The sequence below is a fragment of the Leuciscus leuciscus genome (genome assembly GCF_965113295.1).
Source record: "Leuciscus leuciscus genome assembly, chromosome: 16".
Classification (NCBI taxonomy): Eukaryota; Metazoa; Chordata; class Actinopteri; order Cypriniformes; family Leuciscidae; genus Leuciscus; species Leuciscus leuciscus.
In genome coordinates, this window is record NC_138740.1 from 3,214,402 (window position 1) to 3,233,426 (window position 19,025).

Genomic DNA, 19,025 nt, shown 5'->3' on the forward strand with positions numbered 1-19,025 from the left:
GGAATTAAAGTAAAACTGGAATTTTGATGAACAGTTTTATAAAGATACCTGGAAAGCATGGGGAGTGGAGGTGCTGCGAGTCCGTAAGAACTTGGGTTGTTCAGGCTGGTCCAGGAGACTCTCCACGGAGGCTGAATTCCCTGCTTTAGAGGACTCGTCTCTCCAGCTGGACTGCCTTGAGTGACAGCTGGGCTGAGCAGTGGTGAACTGGGTGTATTTACCAGAACTTGACACAGAGTCAAGAATTTGACCCGCAGAGAGAGGCCTGTGGAGGTTCTTCGTGGAACCAGAATTATGTCTGGAGCTCCACTCCGAAGTTGAATTTCTGTGGATGGGTACTTGTGGAACTGGTCGCTGGGGCTCCGGTACCTTTTGACCAGTTTTACGTTCCATGTACGCTACCAAGGCTTTGTGCTGAAGGTGCTTCAGAGTTGATTTTGAGAAGTTGGAGGCGGACATAGCACGGCCCCGTGTTTCAAACATCTTCCGCCTGGCAGCCACTAGACCGTGATCACTCTCTGAAAGAAGACCTTCAGCTTCGTTGTCAAGAGAGAGGCATGTCATATGAGCAGGTCCATCTGCCAGCTGGTGCAGCTTCTCCGGCTCAGAGCGAGACAGTTTTTTCTGATCTGCTGTCAAACGCTTCCTACACCCTACCCGAGGCACCTGTGGTTGAGCAACATTCTGTGGCTTCTCGGTTTCCTTTGCAATTATCCTGTCAATCTCCTGACCAAGCTCTTTCATGTACTCCTTGTCTGCTTCTTGAGGACTGGGACTGTCCAAGTTGGGCCTTATGTCTAGTGATGGAGAACCAGCAGGTACCACAGAAAGATTCTTGTCTGTCTGTGGCTTGATCCTGTGTGGCAGAGAAAGTTGCAAATCTCTCCTTTTAAAAGAAGTCTCCCTCAAAACCTTGGATTGGGCATCTTTCAGTTTCTCCTTGTAATACTTTTTGTAGGAGTCATCTAACGTACCACAAGGGTAGAAGAATTCATTTGGTTGATCTTTAGGGACTTCACTCTGCCGATATTCGCTGCTGGGAGAGGCTTGCCCATCATTTTCAGCTTTCTGTTTATCTTTGACACAGTCTTGATTCTTGATCACCTTACCACAATCATTATTGTTTTTGAACTTGTCTGGATATGATGCCCTGTTCGCTCCTGTGAGGTGATACAAAAGTGGGGTAGTCTCCTTGCTGATCTTGTCACTTGGAATATTCAGTTGGGGCCATCTTGAATCTCTGGTCATCTCTTCTTCTTTCTTGGGATGACTGGTATGGTCTTCCTTAATTAGAGCAGGGGTGATTACTGTACCAACTGAATTGTCCTCGGGACCACAGTAGAAAATAGGGTGGCTGGTGGAGTGATGCATGCCAGTTTCTCTACTCATGACCCTCTGGTCCTCTACACCTTCAGAAGTCTCCTCGGACTTAATCGCCTTGTTATTAGGATGCTCGACAACTTCATTCTGAATGCTGAATTTGTGTTCCTCTTGAAAAAACAGCTTCCCACTCGGACCATCAGGGCAGCTCTGCCTTCTACGCTGAGCTTTATATGACCACTCACTAGAGGTTTCCACGCTTGCACTGTCTTCAACAACACCTTGCATGACACTGGGCTCAGAGGACTTGAAGACACCAGTTACAAAATAAAATTGTCCTTTGTGCTGAATACTCCCACTGATCATGTTCTGTGGCATATGGCAGGAGTTGACGAAACACTGATTTTCAGAAACCGGTCCACCATAAGCTGAATGCGACCTCTTACGTTGATTTTCTGAATGGCCACTCCAAGGCTGCCTTAAGTGCTCTGGTTGACATGTTTGCAGGGGTGATCTATTTAAAATCTCAGTAGGCTTTGGTGGATCAAGCATCTTGTCCACTGGTTCTTGCTTGAGGTGATCTTTAAGCTGTGAAAATGCACGACCATGCACAGGTTCAGTCCGGACACCAGAGACCACTGGATTAATGGTCTGCTGTAAAGTGGAAACGTCAGCAAGCTGTCCTTCTGGACTCTGACGTGCCCTTGAGTTTTCAAGATTCCTGGTTGTTACAAAACTATTCAGACGGGCAGGAGGTGGTGGGGGTGGTGGTAATGGATGCTTATGAACTGACGGATTTTCAATGCTAGAAAAGTCAGCGCTGCTCCTGCGATGCTGTTGTGCAACGCTTTCCATCGAACGGTAAATGTGGTCCATGCTCTTGGAATCTGAATCAAGACAGGTTGGGCTATATTTAGCTTTCACGCATTTCAGATCGGTGTAGTGCAAGCTTTGCGACTGGATTTCGTCCAGTAGAAAAGGAGAAGGGTAATCGGGGACCGTGGAGCCACCAGAGAATGAGCTATAGGCTGAATCCCCTTTGCCGTGGTGGTGGTGGGTATACTGATCAATACTGCTACTGGACTTGGCTGGGGAGAGTCGACTGATCGGAAGACTCAGAGGGTGTAGGTCAAGGTTACTCATCCTCTCGAAATGGAAATTATAGGAATCCATGTGGGCTATGAAGTGGAATTATGGACCGAGGGGAAATATTTCCTCCCTATAGTTACAAAACAGAAGCCACAGGAGTCTGGCATTACCTGTGAGAGAAAAGAAAAAAGTTAAATTGGCATTTAGGACAGGACACAATACACACCTCTACATATTATTATGGCTCTGATTTTGGAATGTGATCTAACTTTTATATCACTGCTAAAAATAATGTATGCAGAGTAGAAATGCACCAAATAAATTGTTTCCGTCTGAGTTTTGCATTGACTAAACTATTAGTTTTATATGGATTGGTGGTTTAATGATTAAGTAAATTGCGTTAAAAATTAAGTTGTGTTTCAAATGACCCAAGTACAGTATGCTCTATGTACTGTACCTTCAATTATATGAATTATATGAGGATGTGTCATCCAACATCAGCGTCGGATTACCCGTCTGAAAGCTGAAGTAGTTCAACATTCCACACTTCCTTTTTTCGGTTAATTAGGTGCATCATCTGGGTAATAAAAGTGCACTTGTTCTTTTGGGGATTTTCAGTGTGAACACACTACTTACACTATACTTCAAAATGGCATAAAAGAATGCATAAGTATGTGAATCGAGATGCACCTATGATCTTATAGATTAGGAACTGATGAAACGGTTACCAGTTTGACAATAAACCACGATAAAATTCCCCATGCTTAGCACTAGCGTTGAAATACTCAAGGTAAATGCAAGTTAGCAAAATTCTCACACAGGTGCAGCATGCAGTGTTAAAATATTGCAGAAGTAGGGGTGTGCAATATGCATCGTCTATGATAATATCGTAATTGTTGTTTTTAATAATGTGAAAGCTGACATTAGAGTATGTCACACACTTTGCAAAAAACAGGATGTATGTAGGCCTAGCCTATGATCAGTCAACCATTCATTCAAGCGCGATAAGATGCAAAAGAGAACTCAATTTGCTACTGGCGCACTCACACCCGAAATGTGATCACAGAAAGCCACTTCTTGAAAAGTGCCTGTATCGATTGGAGTTATATTTAGCGTCTTATCGTGCCTAAACGGGGGGGGGGGCACACACAGAATTATGTCAAATATCAATGTAAATGCAGTCTTAAGGGAGTTCATTCTTAAATGAACAGAGTTCATGAAGAGAAAATGTTATGTGTATTCGCGTCATGTGCGTCAGCTCTTAAAGTGACAGCAGCCTAATAAACCTGCTGCAGTCGGTCATTAATGTTTGTCAAAGAACAAAAGAGAAAGAGAAAACCACTCACTGCTCTTGACTGAATAACTTTTGTAGCTTTAATGAGAATGAATCTATATTCAATTTAATAATTTATGCAGTTTGAAAGTGTGGTCTTATTTTATATTTGATTACTTTATTCAATTTATGTAGTATTTCTTACCTCAACACTACTGTTAGACCTGAAAACCTTTAAATCACTGTTAATTTAATTACTTAAATTAATAAAGACAAAGACAAGATCCTTGTCTTTACATTTTTTTGAAATTTATATTAGTGTTTTAGTTGTTGTGGTATAAAAATTGGAATTGAATTGTGAAATTTCATTGGTCTGTAAAATGTTGGAATCATAGCTTTATTAAAGTAAAAGTTACATCGGTCACAAATTTCGTTTCGGCTTTTTTGTTTTATTGATTTAATATAAGAATTTTACATTAAATTATGCATACATCTGATAAGGTTAGAAACAATTGCCCTTTCAAATGTATAAATGCCCCTGGGAAATTAATTCTCAAATTATTAAAATTCAAGGTTGCAAATGTGAAGAAAGAGTTCATTCCTGTCACCGCTGTGAACTGACCATGAAGAACATTTATGAAGAAGGGATTTATATGAATGAATGAATTCATTTTTTATTATTTTTTATTATGTAACAACAAAATGTATTTCAGAATCAGAATCAGAAAGAGCTTTATTGCCAAGTGTGCTTGCACCCACAAGGAATTTTTCTTGGTACTGAAGCTTTCAGTGCACATATACAAATACAAATACAAATACAAATACAACAAGAAACATAGTAATACAAATTCTAAGAATAAAATATATTTAAAAAAATTAAAATAGTATAAAAGTAAAAAAGTAGGGTCACAGTTGTGTTTAGTCCGAATAAACATTTACAGATTATGAACATATTTACAGTATTTTGAGTAGTATGAATAATATAAATAAATAATACATTTGTTGTTTATTAGTCAATATAACACTGAAATGATTACAGTTTGTGTATGAATACTTTTTGGACATTTCCAGCACAGTTTAACAATGCTGTGATGATACAGATAGCCCTAACCGTGATCATTTTAATCACTATAATCATAAAATGAAATATTCAAACCGTTTCATCTCTATTATGGATGCTTGTCAATTTCAACTTCCTCCCCAGCAAGAATGTGTTTGATCAGCATGCGAGTGCTTGGTACAGTGCAGTACTAAAGAAATCTGATTTCAGCCTCATGCACAAAATTCTTTTAATGCCAAGTTATTTCCTTGAGCCCTATTTACCAGCTCACTGTCAGGATGAAGTGCTTTAAGGAAAGCTTGAAGGCTTGTAAGGAGGAAAATCAGATTTATTTATTTTTTTTCTAATGAGGAAACAGATGAAGCGGGTTGGTATGCAAAGTATGTATAAAACAAACAAACAAACAAAAAAACGTAAAAAGTTATTGATTGTGATGCCAGGCCAGAAATTATGGAAGCTTGTTTCCGCCACAGAATAACAAATATTATGGTAATTGCACAATTCTGACTTTTCTTTTTACAATTGCAATTCTGACTTTGAATTCTGACTTCAACTCAAGAGTTGCATGATATAAAGTCGCAATTACGAGTTATATAGTCAGAATTGTGAGAGATAATAATTTACAAGTTATTTCCTTGATCCCTATTTACCAGCTCACTGTCAGGATGAAGTGCTTTAAAGAAAGCTTGAAGGCTTATAAGGAGGAAAATTTTATTTGTTTTTGCTAATGAGGAAACAGATTATTAGTATGTAAAGACTGTAACAAAACAAAAACAAAAACAAATATTTAACTGCATAGTTTTAGACAGTCAAGTCCCACGGAAGTAGTGTTGTGTAGCACTCGAGAACATTTTACGAAGGTCTTGTTCTCATTTTATTTCAAGACCGGTCAAGACCACGACTGCAGGGATATCACTAAATTGTCAGTGCATTGTCCGATTTATTTGTTAACATCCTTAAATGTGATTGGGTGTAAAACTGCCTGCTTCGAATGGAACCAATAACTTATTTCAGACCCGACACAATAGTAAAAAGAGAATTAGAAATTAGAAATAAGTTATTGATTGTGATGCCAGGCGAGAAATGATGGAAGCTTGTGTCCGCCACGGAATAAGGTAATTGCACAATTCTGACTTTTTTTCTTACAATTGCGAGTTTACATCTCGCAATTCTGACTTTGAATTCTGACTTAAGAGTTAATATTGTGACTTAAGAGTTGCGTGATATAAAGTTGCAATTACGAGATATATAGTCAGAATTACGAGATATATAGTCAGAATTATGAGTTGTATAGTCAGAATTGCGTGATATAAAGTTGCAATTACGAGATATATAGTCAGAATTATGAGTTATATAGTCAGAATTGCGTGATATAAAGTTGCAATTACGAGATATATAGTCAGAATTATGAGTTGTATAGTCAGAATTGCGTGATATAAAGTTGCAATTACGAGATATATAGTCAGAATTATGAGTTATATAGTCAGAATTGCGTGATATAAAGTTGCAATTACGATAGTCAGAATTGCGAGTTATATAGTCAGAATTGTGTGATATAAAGTTGCAACTACAAGTTATATAGTCAGAATTGCGTGATATAAAGTCGCAATTACGAGTTATATAGTCAGAGTTGCGTGATCTAAAGTCGCAATTACGAGTTATATAGTCAGAATTGCATGATACAAAGTCGCAATTACGAGTTATATAGTCAGAATTGCGTGATATAGTCGCAATTACGAGATATATAGTCAGAATTGCATGATACAAAGTCGCAATTACGAGTTAAATAGTCAGAACTGCGTGATATAAAGTCTCAATTACGAGTTATATAGTCAGAATTGCATGATATAAAGTCGCAATTACGAGTTATATAGTCAGAAGTGCTTGATATAAAGTCGCAATTATGAGTTATATAGTCAGAAGTGCTTGATATGAAGTCGCAATTATGAGTTATATAGTCAGAAGTGCTTGATATAAAGTCGCAATTACGAGTTATATAGTCAGAACTGCGTGATATAAAGTTGCAATTACAAGTTATATAGTCAGAATTACGTCATAAAGTCGCAATTATGAGTTATATAGTCAGAAGTGCTTGATTTAAAGTCGCAATTACGAGTTATATAGTCAGAACTGCGTGATATAAAGTCGCAATTACGAGTTATATAGTCAGAACTGCGTGATATAAAGTCGCAATTACGGGTTATATAGTCAGAATTGCGTCATAAAGTTGCAATTACAAGTTATATAGTCAGAATTGCGTCATAAAGTTGCAATTACGAGTTATATAGTCAGAATTGTGTGTTATAAAGTCCAATTCTAAGGGAAAAAAGACTGACTTTTTTTTCTCAGAAATTGAATTGCATGTTTATATCTCACAATTCTGACTTTATAACACGCAATTGCGACTTTATATCTTCAAATTGCATGTTATAAAGTCAGAATTGCGAGATATAAACTCACCAAAATGAAGACAAATGCCCACAAAATTCCAGAAAAAATTACTTGTTTGAGATCTTGTTTTTATAACATATGATATAATTAAAGGGGTGGTTGATTATGATTTCACTTTTCTAGCTTTAGTTAGTGTGTAATGTTGCTGTTTGAAGATAAACAACATCTGCAAAGTTACAACGCTCAAAGTTCAAAGCAAAGGGAGATATTTTATTTTAAAGAAATTGCTTTTTAAGGACTACAACAAACAGCTGGTAGAGACTACAATGAGCTTCTTCCCGGGTTAGTGACATTACCAACCCTAAAATTTACATAAACTCCGCCCCCGGAACACGATTTATATATTATCAAGACAGAATATGCTAATCATCAATGACTAGAAGATAACTACACATAAGCTGCATAAAAGTCTCTCCATCTTTCTGACTCCGGTTTGAACATAAAAGGCTAAAAGTTTTAGAAAGTTTCAGGACACGAGCTGTTGAAGCTACGCCGGGAGCAGCAGCTCATTTGCATTTAAAGGAACAGACACAAAAACCGTGCGATTTCGCTCACCCGCAAAAAGTGACAACTTTAACAGGCTATATATAAAAATCAATGGGGTATTTTGAGCTAAAACTTCACACACATACACACTCTGGGGACATCAGAGACTTATTTTACATCTTGTGAAAAGGGCATTATACCACCCCTTTAAGCAATATCAAATGAGCAAATTTTGTTCAATGAACAATTTTTTTTTTTTTTAAACCATTAATCTCAACATTATTTATGCAGTTGTAATTGTACCAATTCAGAGCAACGTCTGTGTCTCTGCAGAGCGAAGATGAATTTTGAGAGTGATTGGTAACAGCTCTATATAGTTTCTGATTATTATAACTGGTGGTAATGATTAAATACAAGACATTTCCCAGGCAGTAAAAGTGGTCTCGTTCTCAAAGTCTCGGTCTGGACTTGGTCTCTGTTTAGCTGGTTTTGACTACAGCACTAGTGCTTAGATATTTAAAAACATGTTGTTTCCCCCCTAAAGAAGAGTGATATAAAATAATGAGCATCAGCACAGCGATCAATGATGACGACCTTAGTGAGAGTCCTGAAGAGGGACGGCTGGACGGGGGACTGATGAAAATGCCTGGAATGCAATTTTAACCGGCGTAAAACATTTCGGCAGTGATCATGTGAGAACTCTTAAGATGGATTATGTGCTTTTCAGACATTCAATGAATGCCAACTTTATAAACGATCCCATCTTAAAATTATATGTGTCGGTTTTCTGTCCGTAAACTGTAGGGTTACATTTACACTGCCGTTCAAAACTTGTCTCTTCTGCTCACCAAGGCTGCATTTATTTGATTAAAAAACAAAAAACACACACAAAAAACAGTAATGTTGTGAAATATTATTACAATTTAAAATGACTGTTTTCTATTTTAATATATATTAAAGTGTAATTTATTCCTGTGATCAAAGCTGAATTCTCAGCATCATTACTCCAGTCTTCAGTGTCACATGATCCTTCAGAAATCATTCTAATATGATGATTTGATGCTCAATAAACATTTATTATTATTATTATTATCAGTGTAAAAAAAAAAAAGAAAAAAAGTTGAGTACAGTTTTTTTTCAGGATTCTTTGATGAATAGAAAGTTCAAAAGAACATAATTTATCTGAAATATAAAGCTTTTGTAACATTATACACTACCGGTCAAAAGTTTGAGGTCAGGAAGACATTTTGTTTTTAGTACAAAAAAAACTAAAAAACAAACAAATATATAAATCAGTACTTTTTATTCAGCAAGGATCAAAAGTGACAGTAAAGACATTTATAAAACTACAAAAGATTCTATTTCAAATAAATGAAATATATATATATATATATATTCATCAAAGAATCCTGAAAAAAAGTACACAACTGTTTTCAACATTGATAATAATAATAAATGTTTCTTGAGCATCAAATCATCATATTAGAATGATTTCTGAAGGATCATGTGACACTGAAGACTGGAGTAATGATGCTGAAAATACAGCTTTGATCACAGGAATAAATTACATTTTAAAATATATTAAAATAGAAAACAGTCATTTTAAATTGTGATAATATTTCACAATATTACAGTTTTTTGGGGGTATTTTTAATCAAATAAATGCAGCCTTGGTGAGCAGAAGAGACTTCTTTTTAATCTTCCTGATCCCAAAATATATTTGTATATACTGTAACGTAACTGAACGTTTGTTGTCTGATAATAGAACATACTCCCGGACAGTAAGCAATATTAAACTTTAGAAATGCTCTCATTTCAGATTGAAAGAGCTTAAAAACACTGCTGATGAGAACATTATGGCCTAATTACATATTGCCGTATAGAAACATGAGGAGGAAATGCTGCATAATGATCTGGGCACAAGTACAGAAAAACACTCAAGTGGAAGGAAGGGCCATGCAAGCTAGTGACGAAATCACCGGAGCCAGAGGAAACAACAGGCTTTAATGTGCAACAACAACCTTCTGATCCCCATTCGGTTCAGATTCATGCATCTGAGAGTCAGTGAGGAAAGCAAGGCTGCATCAGTGCATTCATGTGTCTAGAAGTTAATAGATGTACACAACCAGTCAAAAGTTTTGAATCGGTAAGATTTTTAATGTTTTTAAAACATTCTGCTCACCAAGACTGTATTTATGTGATAAAAAAAGTAATATTGTTAAATATGACAATTTAAAATGACTTTTCTTTTTTAATATATTGTAAAGGGTAATTTATTCCTGTGATCAAAGCTGTATTTTCAGCATCATTACTCCAGTCTTCAGTGTCACATGATCCTTCAGAAATCATTCTGATATGATGATTTGATGATCAAGAAACATTAATTATTATTATCAATGTTAAAAAATCTGGATTTTTTTATTAATAGAAAGTAAAAAAAAAAAAAAAGCATTTATCTGAAATATAATCTTTTGTAACTTTATAAATGTCTTTACTGTCACTTTTTACCAATTTAATTCCTCCTTGATGAATAAAAGTATTGATTTATTTTATTTATTTCCTCCAAAAAATAAAATAAAAAATCTTACTGAGCCCAAACTTTTGAACGGTAGTGTTTAATGTTATAAAAGCTTTCAGTTTAAGATAAATGCTGTTCTTTTGAACTTTCTATTCATCAAAGAATCCTGAAATAAAAAAATTATGTTAATAACTGTTTTCAACATTGATAATAATAATGAATGTTTCTTGAGCATCAAATCATCATATTAGAGTGATTTCTGAAGGATCATGTGACACTGAAGACTGGAGTAATGATGCTGAACATTCAGCTTTGATCACAGGAATAAATTACACTTTACTAGATATTCACACAGTCATTTTACATTGGAACAATATTTCACAATATTTATTAAATTTTTTATTTTTTTATCAAATAAATGCAGCCTTAGTGAGCATTAGAGACTTCTTTTAAAAGCATTGAATATCTTACTGATCCCAAACCTTTGACTGGTAGTGTACATCTATTAATGCCTGTCTATAGTGTAAGCTACTTTGCTACGCTAACAGGAAGTCAGAAATGTTGGCAAGCTTCTCTTAGAGTAAGAGAGTTCAGAAAGCTCAAGAGACAGCGAGTCTTAAACGGTTTAAACTGCAGTAAATCTCTCCTCGTGAACACAAACACACACAGGGCTGGCCTCAGTTTGTGACGTCCGCTCCGCTAGTGCACAATGGGTTCAGCCTAGGGAATATTTCACCGCTGATAATGGTGTGTGTGAGGAGAGGGAAAAAGGCATCGCATTCCTGGCCGGCTTCAGAATAAAGAGGGCCTCGCCAGTGCCATTTATTAGAGAGAGAGAGAGAGAGAGAGAGAGAGAGAGTGAGAGAGTGTGTGTTAGAGAGAGAGAGAGAGAGAGCGAGAGAGAGAGAGAGAGAGAGAGAGAGAGAGAGAGAGAGAGAGAGAGAGAGAGAGAGAGACCTCTCAGAGATGGGCTTTACCCTCGCCGCTTTACTACTGTAATCTAGTGCTGGGCGGTATGACCAAAAATCCATATCACGGTATTTTTCAAAATTATCCCGGTTTCACGGTATATGACGGTATTTAATTTTTTCAAGCCTGACTGGGTGTTAACCACATTTTCTGCTGATTGAGAGAGGAGATACTGCAGTAGACTGACTCAGAATGCCCTATTTTACTGTCATGAGTGAATATTGTAGAAAAATACACACTAATACAGGTTTGCAGTGTTTATAAAGCGGTCCAGCAGGAGGCGCTGTAGGCGTGTCACTCAGAAACAGCGGTTTCCCCGGTAACGGATGTACACAAAGCAGCACAGCGCTCTAAGGCCCTGTCCCAAATGGAACCCTAAGCACTCGCGGTCTTCCTCTGAGTCCGCACTTTTGTGACGTAATCCCGCTTTGACTGTCGGGAAGAAGTCCGCTGCGGAGCGCATCAAGGGTGCAAATCAACCACATGGGGGCGCTCGCGAGCAACCTTCTGAGATCTAAAAATGACAAATGGGACACACTGCGGTCTCACGGACTTAAGGCTGATTTATACTTCTGCGTCGGACCTACGCCAGAGCCTCTACGCTGAAGGCAACGCGTTGGTTTTCATTTATACTTCTGCGTCGTTGTCCGCGTTGATGCGCAATTACACTTGCAGAGGGAGCATGTGAAACCCGAGGGAGCGGTCCAAGCAGACCAATCACAGCGCTTGCGTCCACGTAGAGTTGATGCGTTGTTACATTTTTGGAGAGGTGCACGTCAGGGTACGCGCGCTACACACAGCCTATGACGTAGCTACGGCGTAAGTTCGACGCAGAAGTATAAATTGGGCTTTAACAGACACGCGCACACGGCAGCCATTGTAAGTCCACAAGACCGAAAGTGCACATGAAGTGTGCCATCTGGGACAGGGCCATAAACGCTGATTTATCAGGAAAGATAAAGAAAGATTAAATGAAAATAACATTGAAACTATTCTAAAGACAGTCAGTTCCCTTCAAAAACACATTCATAAAAACACCCGCGCCGCGTTTTGACTTTGAAACCGTCAGTGCTCATGTTTATTCAACGATGTCAATGCCAACCACAAATACATTTTTCAAAAGGCTGTGTTGATATTTTGAACCAATGTATGGGAAACACTGTAATATAATTCGACAGCTATCAGTTATAGTTTAACTTCTCCATCTTCACCGTTACAGTAACACACACATCTGTGTGTCACGCATATATATTCAAACGCACATACCTATAGAGCTTCTGTAGCCCCGCCCCTTTTCAGCGCTGCGCTCGTTGTCGTTTGACTTCCGGTCTGTATTTTCACAGTGATCTTGCGTGTTTATTAATGAACGGCTCGTTTTAAAATCTTCCCGGTCGACTGACATTTGTTAAGTCATCTGCTTTAAACATTACAATCCTCATGATAACTTTCGTTAACTTTACATTAAGTAAATCCACTTCAAAAGCTAATTACTCCTGGACAGCAGCGCCATAGAAATATACAAAGCGACCGCAAAAACAGAAGTTAAAAGACAATATTCTAAAGATGGCGGCGCCCTCGTTTCTCTGGCGCATAAGGTCTATAGACTGAACACGTAATACGCATGTGCACGCCGTCAGCGTTCTCACAGGTTTGCGTTTTTTAAGTTTGCGTAGAGATAACCTTTTTTTTTTCAGAAATTTTCAAGACTTGCACCTTGGAACTTATTTCAAGGTTTGCGTTCTCGAGCCCCAAACACTGTTTTGTGCAAATGAGTGGCCGGAGTGCATTAAGGGTTTTCTGTTGGAACGGTGTCGTGTAAGCGGCCCCAAAGTTAAAGCTGCAGTCCGTAGTTTCTCCTCTCTGTCGCCATCTCTGTTCGAAATCTGCTATTGCAGTCATTCGCGGAATAATCAACTTTACGTGGGTTGTGCCTCGGCACGGCACAGCGCGGATGAACCCAATGTTTTGAGGAGAATGTGCGGCTGTCAGTCGCCGCCGGTGTGGATCCTGGCTTTCGCAATAACAGATTCTACTTTTTGGAAGTTTGACATCCACTTGTTCTGACCAACTAAGGGGAAAAAAAGCATTGCAGTAAATCACACTGATTAAATCTAACGATTAGGGATGGGCATGATTAATCGACGATCGATAATTGATCGTTAAGAATTTCGTCGATCACGTTTATTTGTTATCGATTAAACTAATGAAGGTTGCGTTGCGTAGTGTGAGTCTTGAAGCAATGGAATTAATTTTAGCGCGGAGGTACCTGTGCATCCCGGCAACGTCAGTCCCCTCAGAGCGGGTGTTTTCGGCGGCTGGACTGGCTGTCACCAGGTTGCGGTCGCGTCTGATCCCAGATCATGTCAACATGCTTATCTTTCTCAACAGAAATCAGTAGACTGGTGCAGAAGTTCTATGGGAACTTCATGCGTTTTCTCAGATCGGATAGCTATCTGATTTATCAAAACGATTCCATTTACACCTGGTCACATAAATGTGTTTTTGTAAAACGGATATAAATCCGATCTTGAATTCCCGCACTATATGCATATTTAAATTGTTGCACGTCATCGAAAGCAACTGATATGAGCTGCATTTTATTGATCATCAGCGAAAATTTCTAAATCAAAGACCGCAACAAGATATTGCGGCAACAGCCCTGGTAAGATCATTTCGGTTCTTTACTTTTAATGAAGATGATTGTGTGTTGATGAATGACTTTCACTTTGATTTGCGATAGTTTGCACGTTGGCTTGATGAATAACAGTTATATGCTCATCTGTGGTGATGCGTGTTGAAGTAGCGTCGTCATATCTGGATATAACATGACATATAGCCTATAACACGCTCTCACACGTTTATTTCTTATCATTTTTGGGATAAGTCAAATTTACCTATGTGGTTTCAACAACCAGATGCATTTACTCTTGTCCAGTTTCGTCTGGAATGCGTCTCAGATATAAAGTATAAAGTGGTTTGAGCGATCGGATTTAAATCCGTCTCGAATGCGTTTCGGAGGGCATTTAGATTTGGTCTTTTCACGACCGGATAGCTATCCGATCACAGAAAACGGATGAAGTGGCCATGGGTGCTCGCAGCTGCAGGTTCCGCTGGTTTAGAGCACCGCAGGAATCTTCAAGTCTACCGAACGTCCAGTTTCACTGCCACAAGTTGATCTTCTTGTAATAAAGATCTCATCGAGGACAAACAAACTGTATTTTTGTATTTTCATTGCATTTTTAATTTATAAAAAGTTAAAGAAATAATGAATTTCAATATAAAAATATTAATGATTAATCGATAGTCGATCGTTAATTCTCCCGACGATCGAATAAGAAAATTTAATCGAATGCCCATCCCTACTAACGATAGCTTCTCATATCACGTCAAACCGTTCAAATTATACTTTGTTCTCAAATTGTTAATGTGAACAACATCAGGATTGCGTGACATTTAATGCCCTTCCGATATTATACTTGTTTTCCCATGGGCCGGTTACAGTCTCTTTTTCTCTGTAGCCGCTCCGAAGTCTGAAGTCTTTTGCATTTTACAGCGGGAGAATCTCCAGTCGTCTCTGCTGATTGTCGTTTGAACCTTTCTGGATCCGCCATCAAACTGATGAGTTTAATTATATCAAGTGCTGTGAGAAAAGGCTATAAATCTCCAGCATCCTCACACTCATCGCCTACTAGCCGAGACTCTTCTTTATGTGCACAGATGTGGACAGATGTGACGTAATGACGCAAACACATGCTCGAATTTCCCGTGGAAATCCACCAGTACCACTGGAGTTAAAAACATTATTACAAGCTTACCGTTCTGAATGGAGCTACGGCAAGCAGAGAGTGTTGAACACTGGCTGGTGATGTACTTGCTCAAATATTTATTTTGGACAATTTTTAACACAAAAAAGTTACGGACTGCAGCTTTAATAACTAATGATCTTTGCAACGGAAGTGAATCAATCAAAACTAACTTTAGCTGGACAATAACTTTATTCTAGAGCTGCTGTAAAGCCTAAACAATCTCTGTTACTGTAATTTCCTATTTTCTCTGTAAAGCTGCTTTGAAACAGTCCTCACCAAGGCTGTATTTTATCTGATTAAAAACACAGTAAAAACAGTGATGTGTCGAGTTACATTCAAGCTATTTTAAGACATGAATACATTTTTTCCAAGTAAAAAACGCTTAAATATGTCATTTTGGTGATCAAGGATGAGTTTAAGTGATGAAGTGATCGACTACAGGAGGACTTTAAGATAATCTGCCCAACAAATACTTCATGCTGAGTTCTACTAAGATCAGGCAGTTAAACAAACGAACACAGGCATTCAGAGTCACACCTATTGCCTAATCTAATGTGTTTCTGTTCATTGTGAGAAAGCCCGTATTGTAATTGCTGAATCTGCCGCTCCCACCTGACAGTTGAACTTCACAAAAGCTTTAGACACACAAAGGTGAGCTATTCTTAACTTTCCTCAGACTCTACGCCTCGTCCATCTGTCATCGGGGCTCATAAACAGCTGATGAGATCTATCGTGAAACACGGTCATACTGGTTACTAGCAATCACTGACATGAGCAACTAATGGCCAAAAATCCTCATTAAAAGAATAAAAAGATCAAGTATTTTGGCATAATCTTGCATAAACAGGAAATTATGTCATAAGGAGGACACCTGCAGCTCCTCATGATGTGTGTCAAGCTCAAGACGTCTCTTAAAAACATCTATTTCCCAAACATTAGTGCTTCCATGTGAATTAATAAAAGGTACATTTCTAGTGTCAACATTTCTTTAAATGCAACAAATATTAGTTTTTTCGACCATTTTTTCTGAGAGCCACAGTTGCCATGTTTCAAGGGTGCACATCTAATTTATGCGCAAAACTGGAACGTCACATAAAACATTTGCGAATGAATCAGCGTTTGCATCCCATGTGTTCAAGAGAACAAAATCGTGACTTGATGCAAAAAAAATGGCATAAATATCAGTAATAAAAACGGAAGTTGCTCTTCTTCCCTCCATCATAAATGAGTGTGTCTCAGAGCGTTCGGATGCTGGTGTTCGGGAACACACTCGTGTGTGAGACGCTTCTGGAGGGAATTAAACCAAATCATTCTGATCACACACTTCGACTCCGGCATTTCAGAAACACCAAACCAACATTAGAGATGCTGCGATGCCATTGGTCCGCTGGTTACTCCAGTTATCCAATCACAGCTGACGCTGAGGCAAATTTTTTGTTGCGCAATGAGGGATTTATTCTGCAAATGTGTTTCCAATGCGAAAACCAAATTTGGAACAAACCAAATTCCAAATTTACTTAAAAAATATACGTGTGAAATTTACTTAAAAAATATACGTGTGAAATTTACTTAAAAAATATACATGTGAAATTTACTTAAAAAATATACGTGTGAAATTTACTTTAAAAATATACGTGTGAAATTTACTTTAAAAATATACGTGTGAAATTTACTTTAAAAATATACGTGTGAAATTTACTTAAAGGTATAGCGGAGGATGTTTTACTTCCTGGTGGGTAGTCTAAACTATTGGTCCTCCTAATTGTCAATCATTCTGGTGAATCAATCAAACTTTTCAAAAAGTGGAGAGGGCGGGTTTTATCTAAAATTTGGAAAGATCCTCCGCTATACCTTTAAAAAATATGTGTGTGAAATTTACTTAAAAAATATGCGTGCAAAAACTTGCCAAAGAAAAATTAAGTAAATTTTACTTATTGTTTTTTTCAGTGTTGTGAATGTTGTAACATTCAATTTTATAAGTTCTACTACAGATCTGTGCCACAATGGCATTTTCGCCCCAGTCTTGTTGGGATTGTAGTCTGGGATTATGTTCAGTGGTTCTGACTTTTAATGCAGTAAAAAAAAAAAAAAAAAAAAAGTAAAGGTATATTAAGGAGGATCAATGCAAATTATGAAAATATTTACAGTAGTGTTTGTTAAAAAGCAATTTAGCAATGCAAAACATTTGCTAAGTCTATGGCAATGCTCCAAAAAGTAATCTTAAGAAGTAATACCCTTTAGAAACGTGTCTAACCAAACAAGGAATGCAGACTTCAATCCAACAAATACTTGTGCACTTGAAGAATGAGTGAATTTGTAGTCACGACTGAAAATCCAGGGGCCTAATTTATGAAGACTTGCTGCTCTACAAGGTCAAATACAGCAACTTTACCAACACCAAACTGGACAGTTGTTCACTTTTTTTCTTTTTGTGAATCTGAGCTGATCAGTCAGTGAACAGGTAACTCAGATACACCTTTTCAGTCATTTTAACAACAAGAACAACAAAAAAATTCATAATTGTAATAACATATTAATTATGTATGTTTATAAAAATGCTCCTCCTACTTTATTCATCGCAAATAATTCTAAAATCAAAAGCACATGAACGAATGCACACAGCAGGACAAAATACAATACAAAGTGCATGTACAAAATGATGTGCAGTTGGCAACTCGTATACTCTCGGAGTAAAATATGTCAATACTATGTTTTATTAAATGTCCAGGCAATAGAATTCGCCACATTTTGGGATAATTTATGTAGAATTAAATTTAAAATTAGAGATCAATATGAAAAATTTGGCCGATACCAATAACCGATAATTCTTTATATTTGAAAGCCGATAACCGATAAATCTAAATCCAAAATTTTTTATAATTTTTGAGAGCCTGATTACAAAAACAAACAAATTACGTCTCACCATTAAAATCCATGACCCAAACACACAATTAAACTGTTCTCATTATAATGTTATGTAGCCGATATGACAGACTTGCACTGCACATGTTGCACTGAACCATATTTTCCTTTTTTTGAAGTGATTCCAATCATATTTCAAGCCATTCAAAACCATCATGTTGAACAGTGCACATCTGAAGGAAATAATACATAATTTATCAGCTTTAATATATCGTCCTAATTTTCTTATCGGGCTGATAATGATAACGTTAAAAATGAACAAATATCTGCCGATACCGATATGGTGGCCGATATATCGTGCATCCCTATTTAAAACTATTCAAACACACAGATCCTCCATAGACTTAAATTAGAAAAGAGAAAAAGCTAGTCGGATGGCAACCATTGCTAAGGAATGGAAGGATTTTAAGGTGTGGCTAAGTGACAAAAAATAGCTTAACAGTTTTATTTTTTTTGTATCAATGGCTTGGGTCACACCTTACAAACCTAACTTTAACCCCCTATAAACCCCCCAAAACCTAACTCTAACCCCTATAAACCCCAAAACCTACCTCTAACCCCCTATAAACCCCCCAAAACCTAACTCTAACCCCTATAAACCCCAAAACCTACCTCTAACCCCCTATAAACCCCCCAAAACCTAACTCTAACCCCTATAAACCCCAAAACCTACCTCTAACCCCCTATAAACCCCCCAAAACCTAACTCTAACCCCTATAAACCCCAAAACCTAACTCTAACCCCTATAAACCCCAAAACCTACCTCTAACCCCTATAAACCCTAAAAAACCTTACTCTAACCCCTATAAACCCCAAAACCTACCTCTAACCCCTATAAACCCCCCAAAACCTAACTCGAACCCCTATAAACCCCCCAAAACCTACCTCTAACCCCCTATAAACCCTAAAAAACCTACCTCTAACCCCCTATAAACCCCAAAACCTACCTCTAACCCCTATAAACCCCCCAAAACCTACCTCTAACCCCTATAAACCCCCCAAAACCTAACTCGAACCCCTATAAACCCCAAAACCTACCTCTAACCCCCTATAAACCCCCAAAACCTAAATTTAACCCCCTATAAACCCCAAAACCTAACTCTAACCCCCTATAAACCCCAAAAAGCTAAC

The 19,025-nt window shown here is 37.7% G+C and overlaps 1 protein-coding gene across 1 annotated transcript in view; it reads right to left on the minus strand.

The window, feature by feature from the left end:
• shroom1 (shroom family member 1) overlaps positions 1-19,025 on the minus strand; it is a 57,983-nt gene that overhangs the window by 13,644 nt on the left and 25,314 nt on the right. The window contains exon 2 of the mRNA XM_082141207.1: positions 49-2,579. Coding sequence (XP_081997333.1) covers positions 49-2,493 — 2,445 coding nt within the window. The 5' untranslated portion in view covers positions 2,494-2,579. The remainder of the gene's footprint in view (positions 1-48; positions 2,580-19,025) is intronic.